The sequence below is a fragment of the Saccopteryx leptura genome, chromosome 1, assembly GCF_036850995.1.
Source record: "Saccopteryx leptura isolate mSacLep1 chromosome 1, mSacLep1_pri_phased_curated, whole genome shotgun sequence".
Taxonomy (NCBI): Eukaryota; Metazoa; Chordata; class Mammalia; order Chiroptera; family Emballonuridae; genus Saccopteryx; species Saccopteryx leptura.
Window position 1 is genome coordinate 383,589,903 of NC_089503.1, and position 23,153 is coordinate 383,613,055.

Below are 23,153 nucleotides of genomic sequence, written 5' to 3' on the forward strand. Positions count from 1 at the left end.
TGGGTTGACAGTGCTCAGGGGCCACCGCAGCATCGGGGGGACAGGGCAGTCCGTGTCCAGCCCCCAGGGACACTCTGGGGAGTTCCACACCTCAGGGCAGCTGCATTCCTGGATCCCACTGGGATGAGGCCGGTAGGTGACCCAGACAGCCTTGGAAGCCGAGAGCACAGAGAAGTCGAGTGGGCAGGGAGCAGACCTGCGTGCGAGAAGCCGAGGAAACATAGGTGAGGAGAAGGGGGATCACACCTGCGGGTGGGAAGACTTGAGCTCCAAACCCTCCTCTCTCTGCTGTGTGACCCCGGGCAAGTCGCTGACCCTCTCTGAGAAACTGCAGGAAGACACCTGCTGAGCCCAACTTGGAGAAATGCTGGGATGCGAATTTGCATATTCCTGGAAAACTTTCAAATCTGACTGTGTTGTTCTGTTGTTTAAACCCTGTGATGACTCCCCCCAGCGCCCCCCCCCCAACCCTGGTGAAGGCCCACCGCCTTTAGCATAGTACCGGCGGACTCCCTGCACACCTCTGAGTGCACCTCCTGGCCTCTCCCCGCCCAAACGGAGAAACTAGGACTTCCCTGTGACTTCCGATTCTCACCCCAGCTCTGGGTGGCTACCTTGGGTGATGGATCGTTTGCGGTTAACATCCAGACCCTGGTGACAGATACCTTGATTCGGATTCTAGCTCTGCCCCCTACCAACTGTGTGACTTCAAGCATGTTACTTAACCTCTCTGTGCCACCGTGCTTAGGACATAATAACCACGACATAAGTCTTAGCTGTTATTATTACATTCACATTTGAATAGGGGGAAATTCCACAGTAACTCAAAGAAGAGTCTCTGGTGGTAGAAATGTGAGGAGTCTGACAGGCTTGGTAGCAATTAGAGGAGGTGAGTAGCAATTAGCAAGATGGAGCTCCTTCCTTTCCATCTGTAGCCTTAGCCGGTCTCTGAATTTCTCCTCCTTTCACTCTGAGGCCGGTTACACAGCCCGAGTGAGATGACCGCTGAACTCTGCTGGAGGACAGACAAGGCTAGAAGAGGAAACCGTGCTGACACGAGCTATCCGGGCTCCAGAGAAGGGCAGTTCTGGCATAACTGGAATGAAACAGGACCATAACAGCTGGTCCTGGAATGAGAGGTCCAGGGAGCAGACTGGACCCCAGCCTGTAACCTATGTAGATCTATCCCATCCAAGCTATAGACCCAAAAAGAGAAAAACAATGCTTATTTTGTAATGCACTGAAATCTGGGGTGAGAGGGGGTGTTCGTTATGCAGCATTATCATAGCAGCAATAACTGACTAATACAACCAGCGTCAGAGTATGAATCTGAACATCTGATTTACAGAGGACTAGCCCATGGATGTGACAGTGTTCCTGTGATTGTAGTTCAGGAGGAAATGAACAGATCACTCCTCCTCTGTGCCTAAAATCTTTTCTGCACCCAGCCCTTGTCATTGGTGCTCAGAGCAGTAACTCTGCATGGAATTGCTTAGGATGGGCAGTTGGTGAATGGCCTCTAGGCGTTTCACAATCTGTTCCACAAAAAGCACCACAGACAGCACGTGTGACCTGACAGCAACGTCTCTCACAGCTGATAAATGTTGTTGTTTTTTTGTTTGTTTGTTGTTGTTGTTTTTTATCACAGCCTGCTTTTGTATAAAGCACCTTGATTCCTAGAAGCTTATCAACCATGGTAGCTCTGGCTGAACTGCATGGTTCCCACTGTCCTGATGTGTGGGGAAAAGCCTGGCCCGGAATCAAGGGACCCGGGTCCCCGCCTGGCTCCCAGATGAGTTCTCCCAGCCGGGGACGCTTCCCCGCTGCAGATCTGCCCACATCCTCATGACCTCAGCTCCTAGGGACAGAGATATGGACCCTCAAAGGTCAAGGAGGACTTGGAGTTGGAAACCAAGGAACAGAGTGAGAAAAATCCCAGGCTGCCCTGACCCAGTGACCATCAGGGACCACCAACTACCTGAGGGGTCCTGCATCCTCCCTGCCCATCCTTGAATCCAGAAAGTGCCTTGTGTGGTTGTGCCGTACGTTCTGCAGCAGCTCTGAGCATCTCCTCCCCACCTACTGCTTCCCGCCACCCACGGGTACCTCCCTGCTCCAGGGTGAGCCTCTGACCCTCGTCTACCTAACACACCCCTCTGCCTACCCAGGGACCTCTACCCACCACAGGAGCAACTGGAAGGACAGCTCTTAGGATGATGTAGGGATTTTTTTTTTTTTTTGAGCAATAAAAGCTTGGAGCAAATGAAATAGCAGTGTGGGTCTGTTCCTTCTGCAGAATACTTTGCTAATCCAGCAAAATAGTTAAGAGATGATACCATGCTTGGTTTGCGTTTGACGCTGGCGTTTTGAATTTGCGAGCGTGTATGTACTTAAAAGCATGCATGTGTAACAATGTTATGGTTCAGTAAAAATATAAAATAAAATAAGTTAAGGCTTGGTATAGATGGGGCTCACAGTGCATCAAATTAGTAGGTTTTATTGTTGTCTTTGGTCTGAAGTTCAAAGGTCAGGACGAACTCTTGAAAGTTGGGGATCGCGTTTAATTCATCTCTGATTTCCTCAGAGCCCAGAAGAGTGCTTGGCAGTTATCAGGTGCTCAAGCAGGGTGGTTGACTAAATCAGTGACAATATAGTATAATCCAAAGGCTCTAAGAACAGGCCTATGTTGGTTAGGGCTTCTAGTTGTAGGGGGAACAGTTAGGAGTTCTGCATGTTGAGAGCCACGGGGGCACCGACCTGCCCCGTCTGGTTTTCTAGTCCAGTTCTATTCAGAAGCTGAGAGGTAGCCGGTCAGCCTCTGGGAGTTACAGAACCACTGTCTCTACTACTTACTGAGGGCCGTCACACATCTTGCTCTCTGCGGAGCAGTGTACACAGCTGACTTCACTCAACGCTCACAGCAGCCTTATGCGTGGTTTTATCTCTATTTCACAGACTGGGAAATAGAGGCTCAGACACTCCCCGTGTGAGACGGTGGCAGAGCGGGGATTCCACATTGGATGCGTCCTAGTCCAAAACCCGGCTCCTCACCCCCATGCCCTCCCCCCCCCCCTCCACCCTGGCGATCTCCCTGCAGACCACCCCCAAAGCTGCTCCTCTCTGCGGAATCGGAGAAACAAACGTTAGTCGTGCTCACTGCGCTTTGCTGCCTGGCGTTTTGGACCGGGGATGCCTTGGGAAGCCCTTTCTGGTGCCACTTGTCTTTGGTTTGTTCTTCTTGAACACCTTGCTCACCCACGGGGAGTCTTCGGCAGGGCTGGCCCTGGCAGAGAGAGAGGTAGCGAGCGGTGTGTTAGTGACCCGTCCTGGGCCCCCCGCGCTCAGGGCCCTGCTCCAGCTGGGAAGGCCCTGGACACACTGGCGCTGTGGTTCTCGGCCCGGGGAGCATCAAGTCCCCCGCCCACTGTATTGTGTAATTCCTGAATCCGTGTCTGAGTAACATCATGCCCACCAGCCAACAGAAACTCAAACTTGTATAAAGTTGGAATCGTGTGCACAAAGGGCATAATGTATATATATGCCCAAGCACAAAATGATTAAACGCATGCAAACTCTTTCAGAAAGTCTTATAATTCAAATGATCCGGAGTGAAATCAGAATCCGGCATATTTTAATGTATTTGATGTGACACGCACGACGTGGAGTGGAAACATCCAGGTGAGAGGCGCTGCTCTCCCAATCCCTGTGGCATGCCACAGAGAAACCCAGTGCGACAGAGCTGCCCTGGGGCACGGCGGGATGAGGCTGGGGGCAGAGACACCCCCCCAACCTCCCATCTCCTGCTGGTGTCTTCCCTGGCTGACCCAGCTGGTGTCCAGCCCGCAAGGGAGCCTAGGAACTGACAAATGTGGAGCCCCCCAGGCCTTCTTGTAAGGACTGCAAAGATAACAATGGAGCACTCTGTACACAGCCAGACGATCGATGCGTATTATGAGAAAGATTTCCCTGGGGACAGTCTACCCATAGGAACGTCAGCCTCCTCCTGATCACACCACTGGCAGATCATCTGGACTAAGAAAGGCCCCCCCATTCATGCCGGGCCGCAGCGACCCAGGGGCAGGTGCTGCGTGCCTGCCTGTCCTCCCGCACTGAGACATCACCAGAGCGTCCCACTGCGCTGCACTCAGAGAAGGTGCGTCCCCCCACCCAGGGTGCACAGTGGGGAGCCGAGGACCATGACATTGTCAGTGTGAATCGGCCCATTTCCCACAGGCTGTCGCCGCTGAAGCTGACAGAAGAGAGGCGGTGGGTGTCATCACACAAACTGCAAGAGCATCCCCATGTTCCTAGGGCAGCTGACCAAGTGGAAAATATAGCTGCCTCCACCACCACCACCACCACCATCACCACCACCACCACCACCACCACCACCATCACCACCACCACCATCACCACCATCACCATCACTGCCACCACCGCCACCACCGCCATCACCGCCACCACCACCACCACCACCACCACCACCATCACCACCACCGCCATCACCGCCACCACCATCACCACCACCACCGCCACCACCACCGCCACCATCACCACCACCATCACCACCACCTCCACCATCACCACCTCCACCATCACCACCACCACCACCACCACCACCACCATCACCACCTCCACCATCACCACCACCACCACCACCACCACCACCATCACCACCTCCACCATCACCACCACCACCACCACCACCACCACCATCACCACCACCACCACCATCACCACCTCCACCACCGCCACCATCACCACCACCACCACCACCACCACCACCGCCGCCGCCGCCATCGAAGGGAAGAATGTGTTCCCAGTTAGGGAGAGACTTACGTGGACTCTGGCTTGCTGGTGGCTTCCTTCAGGGTCAGCAGAGGCGCGGTGCTTTGGGAATTCAAAGAGGCAAGAGGAACTGCAGCCAGAAGTAAAAATGTAGGAGAGAGGAGTGAGGTGACGTGGGGGAGGGGGTTTCTCGTTTTTTTTGGTATAACAACCAGAAGTACACAAGAGCAGACACCTGTCTCATTCCCGGATTCTCGCGTTCAGGACCCAAGCCATGCTGTTGGATTGGACAGCAGTGCAGGGACACCTGGCCAAGGGCTGAGGCTAACCCTCCACGGGACACGAGCCACCACCCCGCCCACAGAGCAGCCCTGTTCGCCAAGGCTTTCAGGAAAAAAAACCCCACAGGGGCCTAAACCTTCCATCATCACCTCCTTTATCTAATGCTTCTTTCTTTCTCTTTCCTTCCCTTTCCTTCCCTTTCCTTCCCTTCCCTTCCCTTCCCTTCCCTTTCCTTTCCCTTTCTTTCCTTTCCTTTCCTTTCCCTTTCTTTCCTTTCCTTTCCCTTTCCCTTTCCCTTTCCCTTTTCCTTTCCTTTCCTTTCCTTTCCTTTCCTTTCCTTTCCTTTCCTTTCCTTTCCTTTCCTTTCCTTTCCTTTCCTTTCCTTTCCTTTCCTTTCCTTTCCTTTCCTTTCCTTTCCTTTCCTTTCCTTTCCTTTCCTTTCCCTTTCCTTTCCTTTCTTTCTTTCTTTCTTTCTTTCTTTCTTTCTCTTTTTTTTTGGAATAGAAAATATTAATACTTTTATGACCATTGTTCTTAAAAGCTCTTTGCATGATTTCAGAGTATGAGGATATATAACATATAGGTTAATATATAATTAATAACAAATAAAAATGATGTGGAATTTAGTCAATTCCTCTACTTGAAGTTCTTTCATGGGGGGGGGGGGGCTTGGTGGATATCTCCAGTCTATTTGCAGTTCCTTTGTTTGTGGATTTGCCTGGAACTTTTTGTAAAGCCCCCTACCCCCAACACCGTGGCCATCCCTGTGTGACCGAGAACGTGAACCCCTGGGGAGGTGCCTCTCTGCCCAGCTCCCACAGTGGGCTAGAACGTTCTAGAGGCTCAGCTGGAGGCTACAATAGGGTTTCCTCAGGCTCAGCACTGCCGACATTAAGGGACAGATCATTCTTGGTCGTGGGACTGTCCGCCTTGCAGGATGCTTAGCAGCGTCTCTGGCCTCCAGATACTGCCAAACGTCCCCTGGGGGTGAAACTGCCCCCCGCTGGGCTCTCTGTACCCCTGTCCACCCCCAGTAGGAGTGAGGAAGGCCAGCTCAGGGCCCAGGGTTGCTCAGGCACCTGGAGACGGCTACCTTTAGGCACAGGTGTGATAACATAAAATCAATACATCTTATTTAACAAGAAATAAGAGAGAACGTGAAACACTTGGACCAATTTTCCGGCTCATATTGTTCTCATATTTTTTGTCTCATTGTGATGAAAAGAATCCAAGTAAACCTATTCCAGGGAAAGGGTCCCCCGTGACTCGGGGCAGACCAGAAAAGAAGGAGCACTTGCCACCCTGTGCTAGGATTACCCGGCTAACTGCGGAGGCCTGTCTGAGGGGCCAGGGGGACCCTGCAGCCTGGCTGCCTTTGTCATTCAGGCTTCTGCCTCTGCCCCCGCCCCGGCCCATCCACGGTGGCCAGACAGGTGTCCTCTTCATCCCAATGCTCCTTGCACTTTCCTTCTTTGCACCCGAGCTTCTAGAACACTCACAGTCAGAAATGCTCTTTTTACTCTCGTCCAATCCCATCCCAGGGACCGTGACTGTCCATAGACTCTCGCCTATTCCAACTCAGCGGGCACCTGCCAGGAGCCTTCCTCCTCCCCCCCCCCCAGAGAGGGTGATCTATTCTCCACCAACACCCCCAGTGCACTTCTGTCACTTATACAGAACTTGATAGTCTAGCTTGTATGTTTGAGGTGGGTCTCCGTGTCCCCTCGGCAGGAGGGGAGAGCTCCTGACGGTGGGGAACTGAGAACCGTTCATCTTGGCAGCCCCTAGAACGGAGCTACTCAAACAGTCTGCAGCAAAGAACCAGATTTTTGCTTTGGGGTTTTTTGTTGTTTTTTTTTTTTTGCAGGGAGGGGGAGACAGAGACAGAGACAGGAAGGAAGAGAGAGGGGAAGCAACAACTCGTACTGTGGCACTTTCAGCTGTTCTTTGATTGCTTCTCACATGTGCCTTGACCAAGAGAGGGCTCGAGCAGAGTGGGTGACCCCTTGCTCAAGCCAGCGACCTTTGGGCTCAAGCCAGTGACCTTGGGCTCAAGCCAGTGACCTTTAGGCTCAAGCCGGTGACCTTGGGGTCATGTCTATGATCCCAGGCTCTAGCCAGCAACCTTGGGGTTTTGAATCTGGGACCTCAGCGTCCCAGGTCAATGCTCTGTCCACTGTGCCACCACAGGCAGAAAGAGCCAGTTTTTTAAAAAAATCTTATTTACAATCCGCAATGGACTAGTACTTTTGTGAAATACAATCAAATGAACTGGGAAACTTCTTTGACACCATGGCAAATGTCTGTGCACATTTCTAACTGCTTACTCTCCACTTCCGCACTCACTTCACTGTGAACTAGTGACAAGCACTCCGGGGACTGTCAGTGTCCCTTGGACCACCCTTTGAGCAGCACTGAGTGGCACAGCAGCTTCCACTATAAAAATTCACCAGAACAGCAGTTGTCAAACATAAGCGGCCAAAGGAATCAATCACCTGGAGGACTCGTGAGAAAGAAATCTGGGCCCCACCCCCCAAGTCTGTGATTCAGGTCTGCAGCAGGGCCTGAAATTTCTCATTTCTAACCGGTTCTGAGGTGATGCATCACTGCTGGTTGGAAACCATGTTTTGAGAATCACTGGATTATAGAAATGGACAGGCCCTGGCCAGTTGGCTCAGTGGTAGAGTGTCGGCCCAGCATGTGGATGTCCCAGGTTCAATACCTGGTCAGGGCACAGAGGAGAAGTGACCATCTGCTTCTCCACCCTTCCCTCTCTCCCCCTTCTCTTTCTTTCTCTCTCTCTCTTCTTCTCCAGCAGCCATAGCTCAATTGGTTTGAGTGCATTGGCCCCGGGTGCTGAGGATGGCTCCACAGAGCCTTTATCTCAGGTGCTAAATATAGCTTGATTGCAAGCAGGGCCCCAGATGGGCAGAGCATCGGCCCCAGACGGGGGTCACCAGTTGGATCCTGGTTGGGGTGCATGTGGGAGTCTGTCTTTCTGTATCCTCTCCTCTCACTTGGAAAAAGAAGAAGAAGAAATGGACCAATGTCAAATACAGTGCTCTCTTGTGGTTGCCTGTCCTCACACCAGCTAGACCCGCTGAAGCTAGCCGCTGACCCTGTCACCGTGTTTCTCTAAAGCAATGCCTATCAGCCGCCAGGTTGTCACACACTTGCTGAGGGGCTCCAGATGTGAGGAAGCTGTGAGAAGCCAGAGGGCTCATACCTTGGGGCTGTGGTGAGCCCAGTTCCTCCACAGGTGACTGCGCAGGTGACGTTGAAGAACACGGAGGCGACGTGTGAGGTGCCCCCACCGCTGAAGGCCCCCAGGGTGGCCTGTGTGACCTAGATGACTGGGAGGGTGGGGGTTCGGGTGGCGATGCCGTCAGCTGTACCTGCTGCTGTGCTGACACAGGTGACAGAGCAGTTGCTGAGCGGGGTGACGAGGGCACCACCGGGAGTGACGCCGGTGGCAGGTCAGTTGGAGAATGTGATGGTGAAGGGGCCGGCAGCGCTGCAGGTGACCGCTCAGATGAAGAGAGAGGCGGTGGAACAGGTGACGTCACAGGCCGCCCGTGGGTGGGTTCAGGTGTCTGTCCGGGTGGGGACGCAGGTGAGCCACGGCCACCGCTTCCTTCTCCTTGGGGAGCCGGTGGCGTGCGAGGTTGTCCGGACTCTGCCCGACTGGCTCGCTCTGTTTGGGCGCTTGGCTGGCTGCGTTCAGGACACTGGTCCCCCAGGGCGAGTTCGATGCGGCAGAACACCTCCACCCGCGGGAAGATCACTCTCTTGGAGGGGGAGTTAAGGTAAGCGGCATCTAGGAAAGACAGAAATGTGGGGCCCCGGGTGGCGTCACTAACCTCCAACCTCAGCATGGTGTTGCAAAAAATGGTTTTCCAAATTCTTTTCTTTTAATTTTTTTAAAAATTACTTATTAATTTTAGAGAGAAAGGAATGGGGGAGAGAGAGAGAGAGAGAGAAGAGACATCAATCTGTTCCTGTGTACACCCTGACCAGGGATCGAACCCATTACCTTTGCGTTTCGGGACGATGCTCTAACCTAGGGGTCCCCAAACGTTTTACACAGGGGACCAGTTCACTGTCCCTCAGACCGTTGGAGGGCCGGACTATAAAAAAAACTATGAACAAATCCCTATGCACGCTGCACATATCTTATTTTAAAGTAAAAAAAACAAAACGGAAACAAATACAATATTTAAAATAAAGAACAAGTAAATTTAAATCAACAAACTGACCAGTATTTCAATGGGAACTATGGGCCTGCTTTTGGCTAATGAGATGGTCAATGTCTGGTTCCATATTTGTCACTGCTAGCTGTAACAAGTGATATGATGCGCTTCCAGAGCCGTGACATGTACGTCCCACGTCACCAGAAGTAGTACTGTACGTGAGCGACGCCGCGCTTTGCGCCACATACAGTACTCCAGGACCTCTCACTGACCACCAATGAAAGAGGTGCTCCTTCCGGAAGTGCAGTGGGGCCAGATAAACGGCCTCAGGGGGCCGCATGCGGCCCGTGGGCCATAGTTTGGGGACCCCTGCTCTAACCACCTGAGCTATTCAGGCAGGGTGGTTTTCCAAATTATTTTCCTAAATAGGATTAGTTTTCACCAATGGCCTTTCTCTACTTACCTGAATTTACATTTGTATTTTAATCCAAGTGTTTGACTGGGGATTAATTCACTTTTTTAGTGGCTCTTTACCGAGCCTCGGCACATGCCGGGGGTTATACCAGCCACTGAGGAGGTGCAGGTGACGGTTCCTGGCTTCCCGGAGCTTACCGTCCAGTGCAGGGACAGGCACCGACCACCCAGGTCAGCTCAAGTTTTAATCGAGAACAAGTGTTTGGCAAGGGAGGGGCGTGGCGTGAGGAGAGAGGGAGGCAGGGAGGACTTCACTGGGAGGCTTCCCTGAGGGAGGGACAGGTAAGCTGAGATCTGAAGATGGGTGGTCCAGGGGATGCTCAGGATGGGAGGGGGACAAGCATTCCAGACAGAGGGAACAGCATGCATAAAGGCCACAGGTTGGAAAGAGCATGACTAGGAGGTTGAGGGCCCTGAAGGTAGTGTGGCTGGAGCCAGGGTGGGGCACTGTGGTGGGGGACAGGCTTGAAGGGGCCCAGGGATCAGGTCACACAAGGGCTTGTAGGCAGCACCGAGGGCCCTTGATTTTCATGGAGACCCTGAGGACTTCTAGGCGGGGAGGTGCTGACCTGACTCTGGCTTTGACAAGGTCACTGTGGCTGCTGCGCGGGGAACATGGACAAGGGTGGAGGGGAGCCAGGAGAACCCGTCAGGGGGCTGCGGAGGGGTGTTTGGGCTTGCACCCGGAGGAAGGTAGAGAGAAGTACAAGATTCTGTTTAGGAGGTGAAAGGAAAGAGAGTTGGTGACGGATTGACTGCGGGTTTGCTGAGAGTATGACCGTGGGAGGGATGGGTCTGAGGACGGTGGGGAGAGCACAGGTTATGAGCTTGTTCTGGGGCATGTTGAGTTTAGGGGGCCTGGGGCGTGCCCAGGGAGAGGAGAAGTGGGCAGCTGCGTGCGTGGGTTTGGGTCTCAGAGAAGAGATGAGGGTTATATGTATAGTTGGGAGCCCCATCTATGGGTGGGAACTGAAGCTGTGACGGTGGCCGTGTGCTCTGTGTGTGTGTGTGTGTGTGGGGGGGTACTTGGAGGGGTAGAAGCGGAGTGAGAGGGAGGGAGGGGCCCGGACTGAGTCAGGAAGGAGACGGGGAGAGGGACCCCGGGCAAATTTTCTAAGATAAGCAAGACTGAGGTAGATTTAAAAGTTTCTGGTAAGAGAAATCTCAAACTGAGAGAAAATACTTACAAGAAATATTTCTGACCAAGGGCATTTATGTAGAATACATAAAAACTCTTAAATGAGAAAACAAACATTCGGTTTTTTGAGTGGGCAAAAGAGCCAACTGACAGAGCCCCCAGCGGCCAAGGATGGGACAATTTGAGGAAAAAAAAAAATAAGAGTTGAATAATAGCCCAAAGCATCCATGAGTTCATACATCTAATAAGTAAAAGAGGAGGGGAGACAAGTCTTCCATGCAGAAGAATTCCAAATAATTTATGTAGACACCTGACCTCAAGGAAATGGAGAATAACTCCTCACTTTTCCAGCATGAGCCGGGCACAGTGACATCCTTCCCAAAGGCCCAGCATGGAAAGAGCAGGAAGAGGAACTTCCCGGGGGAGAACCTGGCAAGCACCCCTGCAGTCAGGTGGTCAGTCAAGGTCAAGGTCAGCAGTGACGTGTCATGCAGATCGCCCCCCTGGACACAGCTTGCTGAGAATGGCCCTCTGCCTCTGCCGTCTTCCTCCCACAAGCCCTAACCCCCGTCTAATCACGGGGAAACCAGACAGACCCCAATGGGCGGACCTGCGACACAGTATCTGGTCGGGTCTATAAAACCCGCCGAAGTCATTACGAACAAGGAGAGTCTGAGAAACGGTCACAACCATGAGGAGCCTAAGGAGACGTGACAGCTACGGTGATGTGCTATCCTGGGTGGGATCCTGGATCAGAAAAAGAAGATCAGGTATAAACTAAGGACATCTGAATAAAGTATAGACTCTGGTTGATAATAATTTGTCAGTATTGGTTCATTAACTGTAAACAATATACCATACTACATACCAAATTAGATAGGTATAGGCATAGGTATAGGTATAGGTATAGATATAGGTATAGGCATAGGCATAGGCATAGGTATTAGCATAGGTATAGGTATAGGCATAGGTATAGGTATAGGCATAGGTATAGATATAGGTATAGGTATAGGCATAGGTATAGGTATAGGCATAGGTATAGATATAGGTATAGGCATAGGCATAGGCATAGGCATAGGCACAGGTATAGGTATAGGCATAGGCATAGGTATAGGCATAGATATAGGTATAGGTATAGGTATAGGTATAGGCATAGGTATAGATATAGGTACAGATATAGATATAGGTATAGGTATATATATAGGTATAGATATAGGTATAGGTATAGGTATAGGTATAGGCATAAGCATAGGTATAGATATAGGTATAGGCATAGGCATAGGTATAGGTATAGGTATAGGCATAGGCATAGGTATAGATATAGGTATAGGCATAGGCATAGGCATAGGTATAGGCATAGGCATAGGCATAGGTACAGGTATAGGTATAGGTATAGGTATAGGTATAGGTACAGGTATAGGTATAGGTATAGATATAGGCATAGGCATAGGCATAGGCATAGGTATAGATATAGATATAGGTATAGGTATACTATAATGTCTAACAAACGTGAGATGTGAGAATAAGAAAACCTGGATGTGAAATGTATCGATACTCCCTGTACTATTTTCATATTTTTGCTATAAATCTAGATCTACTCTAAAACAAAGAAAAACTTATTAAATGTCTAGGGGGAAATGGGCCAAAGACTTGGACAGACGCTTCACCAAAGAAGCTACTTGGACCACTAATAAGCAAATGAAAAGGCTCTCCAACGCCATTGGTTATTACAGAGCGGCAAATTCAAACCACAGTGAGAGATCACTAGGCACCTAGTAAAATGGCTAAACTTAAGAAGACCCACCAGTTGGTGAAAACTGGGGAAACAGAAACTCTCACCCACCGCCAGTGAGGACGTAAAACGATAGCAACCACGTTGGAAAAACAATTAGGTGGTTTCTTGAAAAGTCCAACGTACACTCTGGGGCTAGCCCTCAGTCCACGGACATCCAGAAGAATTGAAAACCGAATCTCACAGAGCGCCTGGCACACCCAACGCCCACTGCAGCGTTATGTATAATCGCCAAGAGGTGGGAGCCACCCACAGTCCGCTGGTGAGCAAATGGGAAAAGACAACGTGGTCAATACTCACGCTGGAATGTTATCCAGCCTGAAGAATGAAGAACAGCCTGTCACACGCCACAGCACGGACGAACCTTGAGAATATTGTAAGCGAACTCACCAGTCACAAAAATGACAGACACTGCATCCTATCTCAAGTAGTCAAACTCAGAGAAATAGGAAGTAGGGTGCTGGTTGCCACGGCCTAGGGGGAGGGGAACTTGGGGAGCCGCTGGCCAATGGGTGTGGAGTTCCAGTTTTGCCAGGTGGAAAGTTCTGGAGGCTGGCTGCTCAACGAGGGGAACAGGCTTGGTACTGAACTGAGCACTTAAAATGGTTAAGATGGTAAATTTTATGTTATGTGTCTTTATCACAATTTTATATACACAAATTATATATAATTATATAATATAATTATACATAATTATATATCATTTTAATTTATATATATAATACATCTACTGCATGATCTAGTCATCCCACTCCTAAGCTATTTACCCACGAGAACCCAAAGAGTGATGTCCATACAAGACACATAGGGAGTGTGCACAAGAGTTTTATTCATAATAGCCCCAGGTGGTTACGACTCGAATGTTCCTACACAAGCGAATGGCTAAATGAACTGTGGTATATTCATACCGTGGAATGGAATGTCAGAACAGACGAACTATTTACACCATGCGATAACATGGATGAATCTTAGAATCATTGCGCCAAGTGGAAGAATGCAGACAAAAAAGAAAAAAAAAAAAGACTTCACACTATAAGATTCCAGTTATCAAAAAAAAACCCCCCTAGGAAACGCAATTCATCTGTCAGGGCAGAAAGTAGACCAGGGATTGCTTGGGGGTTGGGGCTGGGTGAGGGAAGGTGAGAGGGACACGAAGACGCTTTGGGCAGGATAGATTGTTCTCTGTATCCTGATTGTGGTGCCATTTCACAGGGGGGGTGGTGGTGGTGGTGGTGGTGGTGGTGGTGTGTGTGTGTGTGTGTGTGTATGTAACCATCCAATTGTGAAAGGTCGGCACGAAGGGAGCGGGAGAAGGAAGAATGGCAGGAAGGCAGGAAGGAAGAGAAGAAGGGAAGAGGGAAAGGCAGGCTTGGCTGGATGTGCCTCGATGCCACAGGGCTATGTTTAGACATGGCGTCCTCTGAGCTCCAACCTCGCTCAGCGCCCACACGCACCCGTCTGGGCGGGGAATGTGGGTTTCCAAGCACACCAGGAGGCAGGCCCTTCCCTGTGGCAGGAGGCTGCTGCCAGGGAGCCCAGAGTGGAGAGGGAGACCTGCCCAGCGGCAGGAAGAAGGAGGTGGGAGCCCTGAGGAGGAAGGAGGAAGATGGGCCAGAGTGTGAGTTGAGGAGTTGAGGGTGACGCCTGTGGGTGTGGCTTCCTGTGGAGCTGACCCCTCCCCTCCCACCCCTCCAGGAAGCAGGAGGCAGAGGCTGGAGTGGACTCCCCTTTTCTGTTCCCAGATGGCAGGTGGGGATTAAGACCGCACTTATTCAGGCTGCGTCAGCACCCCCTGCTCTGTCTGGAGACGGGAGATGAATCCAGCCCAGCCAAACCCACCAGGATTCAGGTGGTGGCGCTCAAACCTGCACTGAGAAAGCCAGGCACGCGCCGGTGGCTGGAGGAGGTGGCCAGCCTGAGACATCATCTCCCTTGTGAGTGGTGCCAGGGCCATTGGGAGATCTCGCACCCTCCATATACTGCCCCCGTTAGAAAGTGGCTGCCATTCGAGTTGCATCCATAGGCTCAGGACCACCATTCATACCTGTGAAAATGTCCACACCAGCTAAGGGTGTGAGGGCGGGGGAGGGGAAGGCACCGGGTTCCTCCCAGAGGTGGGAGGGTGGAAGGAGGCGCTATCGAGAAATGGGGGAGACTAGAGATGCTTCCACCCACTGGGTGACTCTCCCCAGGGCTTCTCCTGAGGGAAGAGAAAGGAAACATCCTAGGGAGAGATCGGTCTGGAGTAGGCTGGCTGTACCCTGGGGGGTAGAGGGGTCTCCTGGTGTTTGCTGCAGGATCTGAGCCCTCAATCAGGGGACCCCCACATTCCGAGTCCCCAGCTGCACTGGCACTGAAGAAAGCGTGTAGGGGCTTCCTGTTGGTGGCAGAAAGGACCCTAGGCCCTAGCCCCCCTCTATTCCTGAGACCCCATCTCTACCCTCACTGGTACCCCTCAAGTCATTCACCTTTTGGATAGTTGGGGCTGTCACTTTGTAAATGTGACAGAGTTGTCAGAGCAGGGTCAGGGTTAGGAGGAGTCTATCTTGCAGAGAGGTGAGAGGAGGGGCCTTCTCCGAGGTCAGAGGGCCTGGATGGACTGTGGCAAGGACATAGAACTCGGATGTCCTCAGTAAGAATGACCAATTATTTGAGCACTGTGCTAAGGGCTGTGTGTGGCTCCTTAATCTTCACAATAACCTCTCAGCCCCTTAAACAGATCCATGGTCAGCAGCAGCCCCTTCATACAGATCAGAAACCTGAGGGCCCAGGAGATTAACCATGGTACCTGCACAAGGTCACACAGGTGGTGGGTGTCAGGATCCAGAATCTAACCAGGGGTCCCCAAACTTTTTACACAGGGGCAGACTGTTGGGGGGCCGCCACATACAGTGCTCCTCCCACTGACCACCAATGAAAGAGGTGCCCCTTTCCGGAAGTGCGGCGGGAGCTGTATAAATGGTTTCAGGTGGCCACATGCGGCCTGCGGGCCGTAGTTTGGGGATGCCTGAAACCCTAATTTTTACAGATTAGAAAACCAAGACTCAGAGAGTGGGACTGATCCTCCTGAGCCCACACAGCTGGAAGGACAGGAGTCTCGGCGCAGGCCACCAGCCTGGGAGCCCCAGCTCTCTCCTTCCTGCACTCCTGCTCCCCACCCCTCACCCCCACCAGGAGAAAGGACCCAGGAGAAACGGAAGAGTAGGGTCAGGGGGAGCTTGGGAAAGCAGCAAGCAATTTTGAAGGCGGAGAAAAGTGAATACATCTTAGGGAAAAAGAACCTCATTTGCCTGACCAGGTGGTGGCGCAGTGGATAGAGCGTCGAACTGGGATGCGGAAGGACCCAGGTTCGAGACCCCAAGGTCGCCAGCTTGAGCGCGGGCTCATCTGGCTTGAGCAAAAAGCTCACCAGCTCGGACCCAAGGTTGCTGGCTCCAGCAAGGGGTTACTTGGTCTGCTGAAGGCCCACAGTCAAGGCACATATGAGAAAGCAATCAATGAACAACCAAGAAGTCGCATTGCGCAACGAAAAACTAATGATTGATGCTTCTCATCTCTCCGTTCCTGTCTGTCTGTCCCTGTCTATCTCTGCCTCTGTAAAAAAAAAGAACCTCATTCAACCCTTTTATCTCATTCCCAAAATAATTTTTAAAACTATATACACAAGAAGCACACCACAGCATTGCTTATAATAGTGAACATTTGGAAACTCAAAGGAATGGTCAGGCAAAGTTTTCTGTACAGGGTGGTGTAATGCTATATGGCTGCCCAAAGAATAATTATAGAGACCATATGACAATACGGAAAAAGCTAATGATGGAACACAGGTACATGCTCTTAGACCAGGAATCCTCTTTCCTGGAAATTAACTCTAAATCTGGGAAGCTTTTTGTCTTTCCTTTTAACAGAGATGTCTGCCATGACCCTCATCTCGTTAGAGCAGGGGTCAGGAACCTATGGCTCGCAAGTCAGATGTGGCTCTTCTGATGGCTGCATCTGGCTCGCAGACAAATCTTTAATAAGAAAAATAATAACATTAAAAATATAAAACATTCTCATGTATTACAATCCATTCATTTCCTACCGCTCATGTTCATGGTTGCGGGTGGCTGGAGCCAATCACAGCTGTCCTCCGGGACAACACCAAATTTTTATTGGATAATGCATAACGTACACAGGTCGTTGTATGGCTCTCACAGAATTACATTTTAAAATATGTGGCGTTCATGGCTCTCTCAGCCAAAAAGTTTCCCGACCCCGGCGTTAAAGTGTGGAATGTATGTCGTTATGATACACAGAGGATACACAGGGGTGGGGACCACGATTTCCAAAGCAACACAGGGCATGGGCCCTTCTCTCTCACTTGTTGATCAATATGTCATGTAAAGTCTTATGCAAATATAAGCTGATCACATGTAGTTCCTCACTAACAGTACAGTTTTATTGGAAAGAAGATAAAATGGAAGAGGATGAAATGACATGAACATATAAGATATGAACTATTTCCTAAGTAGAGTTTTGAAATCCAGAAATATATTTGTAAAAGGCCCAGACTCTGTCCTGTCTGTTGACCTAAAAGCGCCCTTGGCACAGAGACCCTCACTTCTGGCTGCGCCAGCGCGGTGGGTGCCGGGACAGGGCACCCACTTCCGGCTCTCCTGGGTGAAGGGCATCTCCAGGTCACCAACTGGGGAGGAACGTTCCCTGCTCAGCCCTTCCGTTCCTGTCTTTGCCCACCCTCCTTCCTCAGGCCTCCCTTCCTCGGGGCCCCACATGGTACTCACTCAGCCGCCTCAAGTACGAAACGGCGTCATCGTACCCTCGGTAGTAGTAATTGTGCAGGACCTGCAAGGCGGGCACAGCAGGAGGGAACTCAGGCTGAGGCTACGGCGACCGACTGCGGTGGTCCCCTCACTCAGAGCGGGCCGCTGAGTCCCCCGGCCGCTGAGTTCCCCCGCGCTCAGGCTCTCTTTGATGGACTTTTCCGGGAGGTACCCGTCCAGTGTCCCACCCCACACTCCCCGCTAATGAGTGGGGGGGTGGCTCCTGATCACGTGTCCACGGTGATGCTGTGTTACTGTGTTAAGCTGTTCACAGCCAACCTCCAGCTGCCCCTGGGTGACAGCCGGTGAGATGTTTATAGCAGAAGCAGACAGGTGCATTTGGGCCGTAGGAAGAGCAAAAATTTGGGACTGGGTTCAAACCCCAGTGCTGCCTCTTATTGCCTGTGAGGCCGTGTGGATGTAAGCTCTCACGGCCTCAGCTTCTGCATCTGGAAAGTGGAGATAAAATAAGACTATCTATCGCAGAGGATGCTGACAAATCACATGAGATACTGCCCAGAAAGCCAGTAAATATTTGGGGCTTTGCGGGCCACAAATAGTCTCTGTTGTTTCTTCTTTCTTTTTCTCTTACTTCTTTTTTTTTTTTAACAGCCCTTTAGAAATGGAAAGCCCAGGCCCTGGCCGGTTGGCTCAGTGGTAGAGCATCGGCCTGGCGTGCAGAAGTCCTGGGTTCGATTCCCGGCCAGGGCACACAGGAGAAGCGCCCATCTGCTTCTCCACCCCTCCCCCTCTCCTTCCTCTCTGTCTCTCTCTTCCCCTCCTGCAGCCGAGGCTCCATTGGAGCAAAGATGGTCCGGGTGCTGGGGATGGCTCCTTGGCCTCTGCCCCAGGGGCTAGAGTGGCTCTGGTCGCAACAGAGCGACGCCCCGGAGGGACAGAGCATCGCCCCCTGGTGGGCAGAGTGTCGCCCCCTGGTGGGCGTGCCGGGTGGATCCCGGTCGGGCGCATGCGGGAGTCTGTCTGACTGCCTCCCCGTTTCTAGCTTCAGAAAAATACAAAAAAAAAAAAAAAAAAAAAGGAAATGGAAAGCCCATTCTCAGCTCGCAGGCTGTACAGAAACGAGCCGTGGGCTGGACTTGGCCGCGGGCCATAGTCCGCTGGACTGACACTGCACAGCAGAGCAGAAGAGTCCAGTTAACCCCCGTCAGCATCTGACCTCACCTCATCTCACAGGGGAGAAAGTGGAGGCTGGGACCTGAGGGGACTTGTTCAAGGTCACAGAGACCATTCGTGTAAAGGCCAGGACACAGGTCTAAGGGGAAGTTTAAGAGGTGTTGCCTGAAAGTGTCGACCTGGAACGCTGAGGTCGCCGGTTCATAGCCCCCGGCTGGCTGGGTCAAGGCACATACAAGAAGCAACTAGTACGAGTTGATGCTCCCCCCGCCCCTTCATTCTCTCTCTAAAATCAATCAATAAAATTCTTTTTAAAAAAGATCATTTGAGGGAAGGAGACACAGAAGGAGCTGAGTGGACCCTGCTGGCTGCCCCCCTTGCACCCCAGCCCCACCAAGGTCCCCGTCCCCTACCCCGCCCGGTCCTCTGGCTCTCACCATCAGGTCTGGGGGGAACAGGGCGTGGGTCATCCTGGCGATGTTCTCCAGGGAGAATTGGAAGGAGCAGTTGAACATGCGGAAGTCGTGGAAGATGGCGGGGCAGTCCCGGGGGCAGATGTCCTGCTGCCCGCTGAAGGTGGAGATGGTGATGGAGTCGGTCCAGAAGGAGCAGGGCTGCATGCCCGTGAAGCCCCCATCGATGTACCGCTGTGGGGGGCAGAGCAGGAAAGGATCACCGGAGGCCAGAGGTCCTCTCCCCATGCAGGGACTACATCAAGGAGATGGGTCCCTCGGGACAAGCCCTTGAGACTGAGGCGGCCATGGGGGAGCGGCGTGCCCACGGTCACTCAGTGAGTCCGCAGTGGCTCTGGACTCCAGCCCAGTGCTCTGCGCCCGCACGGGCTCCCCTCGGCCATCTCACTGCTGCTGAGATGGGGCTCCCGGCCTCTGTGGGGAGGGGCCATCATATGCCGGATGAAGCAGGAGTGAATGGTCTCCTGTCTCAGCTACCTGCCCGGGGCCACTCAGCTGCCCCTCCCACGGCCTTCGGAGAAGGTACGTGAATGATGGGTCTGAGCAGGCTGAGAAATAGCCCCACTGCAGGCTGCTGCCATGGGGCCAAACTGCTTTTCTCTGTTGAGGTCTCAGGCACCCTTGACGCTGTCCAAGGACCCTCCGCCCTGCCCCACAGACTGGCTGTCATGTATCCACCCTCAAGTCCCTTCCCTTCTGGGGGATCTGTTTCCTCAGTTATAAACAAAGGACCACAAATACTGAGGCTCCAGCTCCCTGGCTAACTGAGAGGCACACGGCGGACATGCAGACTGGGCTCCGTGTACTAGCCGGACCTAATTTCTGGCTTTCATTTCTTCTAGCTATGAAATGAGGAGGGCATGGGTCAGACCCTCCTCCTCAGAGCGTGGTCTGCGGACCAGCCGCACCGGCCTCAGGGGATGCCTGCTAGAGGTGTACTTTTACCTGGATCAGATTTGGCATTATTTGACAGGACTCCTGAGTGACTCACGGGCACACTAAAGTTTAGGAAGCACTAGCCTGGATGACCTTGAAGGTCCCTATCATTCGAGGTGCCAGGTCCCAATGTTGCAGGATCTATATCCCACACTCTCTGTCAAATCTGGGGGAATCTTGAGTTGCTGGGCTCAGTAATCAATTGGCGTGTCCAGAGCAAAGCACAGCCGAGCTGGGCAAGTTCATCTTAAAGCCCCAGAAATCCATTCACGCTGGGGATTCTGAGTAGGAAAACATAGAACCTTTCCAACTCTTAGTCTTCCCACTGAACTCTGAGACCACCCCTCTGCTCTCCCAGATGCGGGTCCCAGAGGCCCCGAGGCAACCCCGGATCCTGGCTCAATCCCCTCCCGCGCCGAAGCACTCACCACGCCACGGTAAGTCGGGGGGATGAGGCCACAGTACACAGGGACAAAGCAGCTGCAGTACAGGGCCTGTGGGGGGACAAGAGGGCTGAGATGCCTGAGGCCCCGGAGGCTGCTGGGAAGGGCTCACCTGCAGGCCTGGGGGGCACTGCCTGCCTGGCCTTCCTCAAACCCAAGGGGGAGGCCCTGACTGCCTCCCAGGCTCCGTCCCTGTCCTGGCCCTAACTAGTTGGGTCCTTCCTTGGTAACCAACTTGGACAGTCTGGGCCTGATGTTCCAGCTTTAAAGGGGAAGGGTGACCTCAGTGATCCCCCAGGGTCCCTTCTAGCACCAAATTTCCATAAATCCGATGGGATTCAACAAGCATCAATGTGTTTCTGGCTTCAGACCCCTGGTATCGAAGGAGGGTGGGATGCCCACTCTTGGGAAGACTGAAAGAGGGGGAGCAGGCAATTAGGTGACAGTACAGGGGTGACAGGTGCTATGATGGATGTGAACATGGATGGACAGGTGACCCCAAAGGAGGTGCACCCAACCACGGGGGACATGGGGCAGGCAGGTGAGGAAGGAAAGCTCCGTGGCAGGAGTGTGGAGTCTCCTCAAGCAGGCGGAGGGGAGTGGGAGGGGGCGAAGGGCAGCCCAGGCAGAGGGCACGGCAGGTGCAAAGGCACAAAGACCTGCTTTGTGTTGGCTTGCTCTGGCTGGCGTGGGTAGAAGTGGAAGGTGGCACAAGTGCCCTGCAGAGGAAAGTCTGAAAGAGCTGGTGCTCACAAACCCAGGCAGACAGGAGGCGGGCGCAGGAAGTACCCGTGCCCATTGCCCACTCATCCTCCACCCTCAGGACGGTGGCCGGGCCAGGGTTGGCATGTGAGTGGGGGCAGCAGGAGCCCTGTACTCACTCAGGGAAGGGAAGGGGAATAGAAATATGGGACAGAGGGTCATGCAGCTTAACCCCTTCATCGTGAAAGAAAATTGGGTATATGCATAGCACTGTCCAGCAATAACAATTCAGAGCTAACATTTATATAAATGAGGTTAAAACAGCTCACTGCTGGAGTGGACTTTTCTAAGTGATAACCCCTTTAGTGATTATTCAATCCTTTTGTCAAGGAGCATTGGGAGAAGGGGGCAGAGGGGAGGGCTGCATCCACAAACTGGTCGTAATTCCAAGGGGATACACTGTAACCCAGCCCAGGAGGCCCTACGGGAGACACGGGACCTCTGCTGGAAGCACTCCGGCCCCCACAGAAGCTGCAGGGTTAGCACCAGGGCAGGGCAGAGGGAAAAGGAGGTGCTGGGCCCCTGGGGACTCCGGGTGCTGAAGTCTTGAGGATGGAGACCAGGTCGGATTTATCTTGGACTTCTCTCTGTCCATCTCCTCAACAGTGTGCCTGACACAGAGAGATGCCAGGAGGGTGAACGGAGGGAAGGACCAGGGAAGCAGAAAACAGAAGGGAGGGAGACAGGTAGACCATTCCAGGGGCCAGTCAGGAGAAGCAGGACCAGCCAGCCCTCCAAGCTCTTCTTCCCCGCCCCACGCCTAGGCCCCGCCCATGCCAAGCCCCGCCCCACGGCCGGGCCCCGCCCCCTTGCCTCAATGAGTTCTTCTTTGGACGTGTACTCTGAAACTACAACACTCTCTCCATCCGTGAACCGGGTGAGGCTCACATGGAGCTTCCCGTTGGCAGCCTTGTAGGAGTCCTCGGGCAGGGCCTGGTACAGAAACTGCCGCATCATCTGCACCATCTTGCAGGATGGAGCCAAGGGCCCCAGGAAGGATTTCTTCACCTCGGCCACACCCACATTGAGGACTCGGAGATACTCATCTGTGGAGGAAGCAGAGAGGAGCGGGAGGTCATTGGCCTGGAAGTCATCGGCCGTCCCCAAGAGGGGCCCAAGGCGATTTTCCCTCTCACCTTGCATGCGACCAATGGGAAACCCTAGAATTCTGAAGCAGGGAAGGACTCAGGAACCCACGGGTCGTTCTGCACGGGAGGAAAGCAGGGCGCCAAAGAATGAAGTCACAGGCTCCAGAGATCCCACAGCTAGTGGATGGCAGAACTGGCCCTAGGCATCCCGACTCCATTCACATTGAGGCAAAGGACCACTTTCCGACCCCAAAATACACTGTTCACAAAAATCAGGGGATATTTTACTGTTTCACATTCATTTTGAAATAACCCCTAGTTTTTGTGAGCAGTATAGCTTTCCCCAACTTCCCACTACCATGCCTGGCAGCCCACCACCAGACTACATTTTTCTGGAGTCTTAGAGGATTTTTGCCTCTCAATATGAGATTCCCATCAAAAACACTGACACAGTTTCAAGTCTTCACCAAGTGACACCCCAGGACACTGGCTTAGCGCCACCTAAATCTCTGCGCAGGGAGGGGTGCTGATCTCGAGGCCGATGGGTTACAGGGAGGCGTGAACTCTGTCCTGAGACCACCACATTATCTTCCCTTCCTGGCCCCTTAAACAGGCCCAGCCCCCGGAGCCATGGAGACAGCTGTGCCCAGCCCAGCTGCAGGCCCAGGAGGGGAGGTGAACCTTCTCCCTCCTTCCAGAGGGGCACAGCCAGGGCACGTGCACCGGGTGGGGCTCGGAGGCAGAGGAAGGTGGAAGCTGCCGCCCCAACCCCCAGAATCCCACCAGGGAAGTTCGAGTTGTGGGCTTACTAAGAAGTACTGTCATGCTAG

General features: G+C 52.7%; 1 protein-coding gene across 1 annotated transcript in view; it reads right to left on the minus strand.

Moving 5' to 3' along the window:
• PNPLA1 (patatin like phospholipase domain containing 1) overlaps positions 1 to 23,153 on the minus strand; it is a 51,949-nt gene that overhangs the window by 1,640 nt on the left and 27,156 nt on the right. The window contains exons 2-9 of the mRNA XM_066359541.1: positions 22,049 to 22,281; positions 20,459 to 20,524; positions 19,059 to 19,268; positions 17,449 to 17,509; positions 8,297 to 8,887; positions 4,840 to 4,918; positions 3,158 to 3,283; positions 91 to 196 (exon numbers count right to left, since the gene is read on the minus strand). Coding sequence (XP_066215638.1) covers positions 91 to 196; positions 3,158 to 3,283; positions 4,840 to 4,918; positions 8,297 to 8,887; positions 17,449 to 17,509; positions 19,059 to 19,268; positions 20,459 to 20,524; positions 22,049 to 22,281 — 1,472 coding nt within the window. The remainder of the gene's footprint in view (positions 1 to 90; positions 197 to 3,157; positions 3,284 to 4,839; positions 4,919 to 8,296; positions 8,888 to 17,448; positions 17,510 to 19,058; positions 19,269 to 20,458; positions 20,525 to 22,048; positions 22,282 to 23,153) is intronic.